The 8156-nt window shown below is 39.1% G+C and overlaps 1 protein-coding gene across 1 annotated transcript; it reads left to right on the top strand.

The window, feature by feature from the left end:
* Positions 1-5311: 5311 nt before the first annotated feature.
* Positions 5312-7020, top strand: LOC110592651 (keratin, type II cytoskeletal 8-like). Its single transcript, XM_044920210.1, is given in 1 exon segment — positions 5312-7020. A coding segment is annotated over 1 exon segment (1662 nt). The 5' UTR covers positions 5312-5358.
* Positions 7021-8156: the final 1136 nt, after the last annotated feature.

Here is an 8156-nt window from a genome sequence, read left to right on the forward strand (position 1 = left end):
AAATAAATAAATAAATAAATAAATAAATAAATAAATAAATAAATAAATAACAGGCGCCTGGGTGGCTCAGTTGGTTAAGCGACTGCCTTCAGCTCAGGTCATGATCCTGGAGTCCCGGGATCGAGTCCCGCATCCGGCTCCCTGCTCGGCAGGGAGTCTGCTTCTCCCTCTCCCACTCCCCGTTTGTGTTCCCTCTTTTGCTGTGTCTTTCTCTGTCAAATAAATAAATAAAATCTTAAAAAAAAAATAACATAGGTAAAAGAGTTTTTCATAAATATAGCCACAGTCACTTTCTCCAGAAAAAATTTGACAAACTACTATTTCATAGACTATTTGCTGCCTGCATTTGCATGAAAAGTGTTATTAGAACACAGCCACATCCTTTATTTTAGGTATGGCCTATAGTTTCTTTCTCACTACAATGGCAAGTAATAAGCAACCACTTGGTCTGCAAAGTCTAAAATATTTATTATACTCTGTGTTTAAAGGAACACTTAGTAAATATTTTTCACATTGTGGGCCATATGGTCACTTTTATGACTACTCAAATCTGCTATTGTAGCCATAGACTGAAAAAAAAAAAACAAATGGGTACAGCCAGCTCATGAATTGTAGTTTCTTTTTTGTTTTTAAAGATTTTATTTATTTATTTGACAGAGAGAGCAAGAGAGCACAAGCAGGGAGAACAGTAGAGGGAGAGGGAGAAGCAAGCTCCCCACCAAGCAGGGAGCCCAATGGGGGGCTCGATCCCAGGACCCTGGGATCATGACCTGAGCCGAAGGCAGACGTTTAACCATCTGAGCCACCCAGGTGCACCGAATTATAGTTTCAAGATATAGCAGTACTTATACCAGACAAAATAGACATTAAAACAAATTGCAACAAGAGACAATGAAAGGCATTACATAATAATAAAGGTATCAATCCAACAAGAGGATATAATAATTGTCAGTATCTTCACACCCAATGTGTAGTACCTAAATACATAAAACAAATATTAATGGACATAAAGAGAGAAATTGATAGTAATACAATAATACTTAGGGATTTTAACACTCCACTTGTATCAGTGGGTAGATCATCCAGACAGAAAATCAATAGGGAAATAATGTCTTTGAATGACACATTGGACCAGATGGACATAACAGATATGTACAGTACATTTCATCCAAAAACAACAGAATACACATTCTTTTTGAGTGTACATGGAACATTCTCCAGAACAGATCACATATTAGGCCATAAAACAAGCTTCAATAAATTTAAGAAAATAGAAATCACACCATGCATTCTTTCCAACCACAAAGGATGAAACTAGAAATAAATCACAAGAAAAAAGAAAGAAAGAAAGAGAAAGAAAGAAAGAAAGAAAGAAAGAAAGAAAAAAGAAAGAAAGAAAACAACTGGAAAAAAAATGTGGAGGCTAAACAACATGATACAAACCAACCAATGGGCAATCAAAAAAGAAACAATCAAAGAAGAAATCAAAAAATACATGGAGACAAAAATGAAAACATAATGGTCTAAAATCTCTGAGACACACAAAAGCAGTTCCAAGAGGGAAGTATATAGCAAAACAGACCTCCCTCAAGAAAGAAGAAAAACCTCAAATAAACAATCCAACTTTACACTTAAAGGAACTAGAAAAAAAAAAGAACAAAGCCCAAGATGAGTAGAAGAAAGGAAATAATAAAGATCACAGCAGAAACAAATAACATACAGCCAAAAAAGAAAATTAAAAAAAGAGAGGAAGGAAGGAAGGGAGGGAGGAAGGAAGGAATTAAGGAAACTAAAAGCTGGTTCTTTGAAAAGATAAAAAAAATTGACAAATCCTTAGGGGCGCCTGTGTGGCTCAGTTGTTAAGTGTCCTCCTTCGGCTCAGTTCATGGTCCCAGGGTCCTGGGATCGAGCCCTGCATTGGGCTCCCCGCTCCGCGGGAAGCCTGCTTTTCCCTCTCCCACTCCCCCTGCTTGTGTTCCCTCTCTTGATGTGTCTCTCTTTCTCAAATAAATAAAATCTTTAAAAAAAATTGACAAATCCTTAGATTCATCAAGAAAAAAAGACACAAATAAATAAAATCAGAAATGAGAGAGGAGAAGTAACAATTGATACCACAGAAATGGAAAGGATTATAAGAAAATACCATGAAAAATTATATGCCAACCAACCGGACAACCTAGAAGAAATGAATAAATTCCAAGAAACATACAATCTTCCAAAAACGAGCCAGGAAGAAATAAAAATCTGAATAAGCTGATAACAAATAATGAAATTGAATCAGTAATCAAATAAACTACCAAAAACTAAAAGTCCAGGACCAGATGGTCTCAAGTGAATTCTACCAGACATTTAAAGAATAGTTAATACTTATTATCCTCAAACTATTCCAAAAAAATAGAAGAAGAAATAAAGCTTCCAAGTACATTCTATGAAGCCAGCATTACTGTGACACCAAAACCAGACAAAGATGGCACAAAGAAAACAACATGCCAATATTGCTGATGAACACAGATGCAAAAATCTTCAACAAAATATTAGCAAACCACATACAAGAGTACATTAAAATGATAATTCACATGATCAGGTAAAATTTACTCATGGGATGCAAAGATGGTTCAATACTTGTAAATCAATCAACATCATACAGCACATAAACAAAATGAAGGACAAAAATCATATGATCATCTCAATAGATGCAGAAAAAGAATTTGACAAGATTCAACATATATTCATGATAAAAACTCAACAAAATGGGGATCGAGGGAAAATACCTCAACATAATAAACACCATATATGAAAAAAATCACAGCTAACGTCATCCTCAATAGTGAAAAACAGTTTTTCCTCTAAGGTCAGGAACAAGACAAGGATGTCCATTCTTACCACTTTTAGTACTAGAAGTCCTAGCCACAGCAATCAGACAAAAAAAGAAATGAGATATCCATATTCATAAAGAATTTAAACTATCACTCTTCATAGGTGACATGATACTGTACATAGCATATCGTAAGGATTCCACCAAAACACTACCGGAATTAATAAATAGAAGTAATAGTTTTAGTAAAGGGCCAGGATACAAAATTAATACCCAGACATCGGTAGTGTTTCTATACACTAACAACAAATTTACAGAAAAATAAATTTTTAAAAAGCGATATCATTTACAATTGCACCAAAAGGAATGTGATACCTAGGAATAAATTTAAGCATGGAGGTGAAAGATTTGAACTCTGAAATCTGTAAAACACTGATAAAAGAAATTGAAGATGGCACAAACAAATGGAAAGATATCCCATGCTCATGAATTGGAAGAATTAATATTGTCAAAATGTCCACATTACCCAAAACAATCTACAGATTCAATGTAATCCTTATCAAAACACCAACAGCATTTTTTGCAAAACTAGGACAAACAATATTAAAATTTGTATGGAACCACAGAAGACCCTGAATAGCCAAAACAATCCTGAGAAAGAAGAACAAGGCTGGAGGTCGCACAATTCCAGATTTCAAGATATACTACAATGCTATGGTAATCAAAACAATATGGTAGTGGCACAAAAATAGATGCCTAGATCAATGGAACAGGATAGAGATCCCAGAAATATGGTCAGTTAATCTATGACATTTATATGATCAGTTAATCTATGACAAAGGAGGCAAGAATATACAATGGGAAAAAGATGGTCTTTTCAATAAATGGTGCTGGGAAAACTGGACAAAAACATGTAAAAGAATGAAACCAGACTACTTTCTAACATCATACACAAAAATAAACTCAAAATTGGTTAAAGACCTAAATGTGAAACTTGAAAGTATAAAAATCCTAAAAGAGAAGTCAAGCAGTAATTTCTCTGATGTCAGCCCTCTAAATACCTCTCCTAAGGCAAGGGAAACAAAAGTGAAAATAAACTATTGGGACTACATCAAAATGAGAAGTGTTTGCAAAGCAAAGAAAACCATTAAAAAACCCCAAACAAACAAAAAGACAACCTACTGAATGGAAGAAGATACTTGCAAATGATATATCAGATAAAGGGTTAATATCCAAAATATATAAAGAACTCATAAAACTCAATACCCGCAAAAAAATCTGAATAAAAAATGAGCTGAGGACCTAATAGACATTTTTCCAAAGAATACATACAGAAGGCCAACAGACACATGAAAAGATGTTCAACATCACTCATCATTAGGAAAATGCAAATCAAAACCACAATGAGATATCACCTCACAGGCAAGAGAAGACTAAAATCAAAAACACAAGAAAGAGCAAGTGTTGGTGAGAATGTGGAGAAAGGGGAAGCCTTGTGCACTGTTGGTGGGAATGCAAACTGATGCAGCCATTTGGAAAACAGTAGGTAATTTCCTAAAAAAATTAAAAATGGAAATATGATATAATCCAATAATTCCACCATTGGGCATTTACCAAGGGAAAATGAAAACAGTAACTGGAAAAGATAAATCCATTCCTATGTTTATTGCAGCATTATTTGCAAGAGCCAAGACATGAAGTAACCTAGTGGCCATTAATACATGAATTCAGAAGGAAAATGTGGTATATATATACAACGGAACCATAAAAAGGATGAGATCATGACATTTGAGACAACATGGATGGACCTAGAGGGTATTATGTTAAGCGAAATAAGTCAGACTGAGAAAGACAAATACCATATGATTCCACTCATAAAATGAAATCAAAAAAAAAAAAAAAAAGGCAGAATCAGAACTATAAATACAGAGATCAAATTGATGGTTGCCAGAGGAGAGAGGTGGGGATTTTGGGGAAAATGGGTGACAGGGAGAGGGCGCTACAGGCCCCCAGTTGTGGAATGAGTAAGTCACAAGAATAAAGAACAGAGCATAAGGAATACAGTCAATGATATTGTAATAGCGATGTAATGGGACAAATGCTAATTATACTTGTAAACACAGCATAATGTACAAACTTGTTAAATCACTAAGTTATATACCTGAGACTAAAGTAACATCTGCAAAAAACAAAACAAAATAAAAAGATGTGTCTTAAGTGTCACTACCTTTGTAAATCTTTTCTGACCCATTAGCCAGACTACATTAGAAGCCAAAGAACACTTTGAGCACATTTATCTCAACTGCTAGCACACAAGAAAAATCAGATTTCCTCCTCTTTCTTCTCCTTCTGGTTTTGAGCATGGTGAGGACAAGGCCAAACTTCTTACTTATCATTCAATTGTCAGCACCTAGAACTCAGTTTTAACTGTAGAAGATATTAAAATCTGGTTCCCACCTAGAAGCAGCTTCTCGGCTCCTTCTGGAACCTCTGTCAGGTTCAGCCTACTCGCCTCCACTCCAGCCTCCACTCCGGCCTCCACCATGTCCATCAGGGTGACCCAGAAGTCCTACAAGATGTCCACCTCCGGTGCCTGGGCCTTCAGCAGCCGCTCCTACACAAGCGGGCCTGGCTCCCGCATCAGCTCCTCCGCCTTCTCCCAAGTGTGCAGCAGGAGCAACAGCTTCTGGGGTGGCCTGAGCAGCAGCATGAGTGTGGTCGGGGGCTATGGCGGTGGGGCCAGGGGCGTGGGGGGCATCATGGCTGTCTCAGTGAACCAGAGCCTGCTGAGCCCCCTTAAGCTAGAGGGGGACCCCAACATCCAAGCTGTGTGTATCCAAGAGAAGGAGCAGGTCAAGACCCTCAACAACAAATTTGCCTCCTTCATCGACAAGGTGAGGCACCTGGAGCAGCAGAACAAAATTCTGGAGACCAAGTGGAGCCTCCTACAGTGGCAAAAAACCACTCAGAGCAACATAGACAACATGTTCGAGAGCTACATCAGCAACCTCTGGTGGCAGCTGGACACCCTGGGCCAGGAGAAGCTGAAGCTGGAGGTGGAGCTTGGCAACATGCAGGGGCTGGTGGAGGACTTCAAGAATAAATATGAGGAGATCAAAGAGCGTGCAGACATGGAGAATGAATTTGTCCTCATCAAGAAGGATGCGGAGAAAGCTTACATGAACAAGGTAGAGCTGGAGTCCCGCCTGGAAGGGGTGACCAACGAGATCAGCTTCTTAAGGCAGCTGTATGAAGATGAAATCTATGAGCTGCAGTCCCAGATCTCGGACACATCCGTGGCGCCATCCATGGACAACAGCCGCTCCCTGGACCTGGACAGTATCATAGCTGAGGTCAAGGCCCAGTACCTGGACATCGCCAACCGCAACCGGGCTGAGGCAAAGACCATGTACCAAATCAAGTATGAGGAGCTACAGACACTGGCTGGGAAGCACGGGGATGACCTCCGTCGCAGGAAGACAGAGATTTCTGAGATGAACCGGAGCATCAGCTGACTCCAGGCTGAGATCGAGGCCCTCAAAAACCAGAGGGCTGCCCTGGAAGCAGCGATTGCTGATGCTGAGCAGAGTGGGGAGCTGGCCATTAAGTATGCCAATGCCAAGGTGTCCGAGCTGGAGGCTGCCCTGCAGCAAGCCAAGCAGGACATAGCCTGACAGCTGTGCGAGTACCAGGAGCTCATGAATGTCAAGCTAGCCCTGGACATCGAGATCGCCACCTACCACAAGTTGCTGGAGGGCGAGGAGAGCCAGATGGGGCCTGGGATGCAGAACATGAGTATCCATACTAAGACCACCAGTGGCTACTCAGGTGGCCTGAGCTCGGCCTATGGGGGCCTCACAGGCCCTGGCCTCAACTATGGCCTGAGCTCCTTCCAGTCCAGTTTCGGCCCTGCTGGTTCCTTCAGAGGTGGTGGTTCCTCCAAGTCTGTGGTCCTGAAGAAGATCGAGACCCGTGATGGGAAGCTGGTGTCCGAATCTTCTGATGTCCTGTCCAAGTCAACAACCACGGTGGTCCCTCCTAGCTTCCCCACTCTTGTGGCTGCCATAGAGCCTTTGAAGGGAAAGGAGATGTGCCGGGAGCATCAAGAACAGGAGAGCCACCTAAGACTCAGCCCTAGTCCTCAGCCTACCCTTGGGGGGAGTCTACTGCCCTGGGTACCCCCTCTTGTCCATGCCCCCAACTAAAATCCAATTCAAGTGTCTTTTCCCAAATAAAGCTTCAGCTGGCTCTGCCAATCCCCCCCCACAAAAAAAGATATTAAAATCTGAACTAATAAATAAAAGAATAAATTAATGACTCTAATAAAAATCTCTATTAAGTTGGACATAAAAAAGTTAGAGACCAACATTTTATTTCTCAGGTCTGCAGTATACCAAAGCTGGAAAAACTATATGAAGGATGTCATGATGGGGATGGTGGTGTATATAAAGTCTATATTATTCAACTTGTTGTTACTTAGAATTACTTAATAAATTGACTGTCTAAAGACTAGAGATAGTTTACTTAATTAAATCTATTTAACGCAGTCACCAGAATAGCAGAACAACAGATGTTTCTTCCTCTTCAAACGTGTGTTTTTTGTTATGTAATTGAGTTTAGATGGATCATATATGTGTAGCTTTGTGTAAGAGGAATAAGGGGAAAGAAACAAGCAGATGCAAAAAATATCTTTTCTATTTTATGATTTGATATTGCTAGCAATTTTTTATAGCCTTCAGTGGTCTAAAATATCATTTAAGGAAGAATAATTAACGTTTAAAATATATGCTTTATTAAGGGAACATTATAAAACATCCACCCTTAAAGGTATAAAATTAGGACCCCCAAATAGTTCACCATTTTTGATAGTATGTTTCACTGGATGCATTTTTAAAAGATGTTTGCAAGGTAAAATGCAAAGATTTTAATGTTAAGGCTAATTTTGTGTGATTTCATTTCACAATATCCCCTTTGTATTTTTACTATATTCATAAGTAATGAACTACTGACTTAATTTGATGTGTTTTCCTGAGAATAATATTTTGGGATTCTAGGTTAATCCAGAAATATCAGAGAGAGTTGCTAAAATTTAGCTTGGAAGAGAGGTCCTAGGATGCCCATAATATCTAATAATTTACACTTCTTCATGCCACATGACTTGAAAAAGACACAAAAATGAAAATTACTCCTTTTGATCCTAATGCTTGATTAGCTGCCCTTGTCACATATCACCCAGTGCCTCAAGTTGCCGGTCCGTCAGTGATTGTTAACATGGGTGCAGTTGGTATGTTCCTATAGTTTGCATTCACTTAATCTTTTCTTTTGGGATTTATTTTTCCAG

Source organism: Neomonachus schauinslandi, chromosome 12 (assembly GCF_002201575.2).
Source record: "Neomonachus schauinslandi chromosome 12, ASM220157v2, whole genome shotgun sequence".
Classification (NCBI taxonomy): domain Eukaryota; kingdom Metazoa; phylum Chordata; class Mammalia; order Carnivora; family Phocidae; genus Neomonachus; species Neomonachus schauinslandi.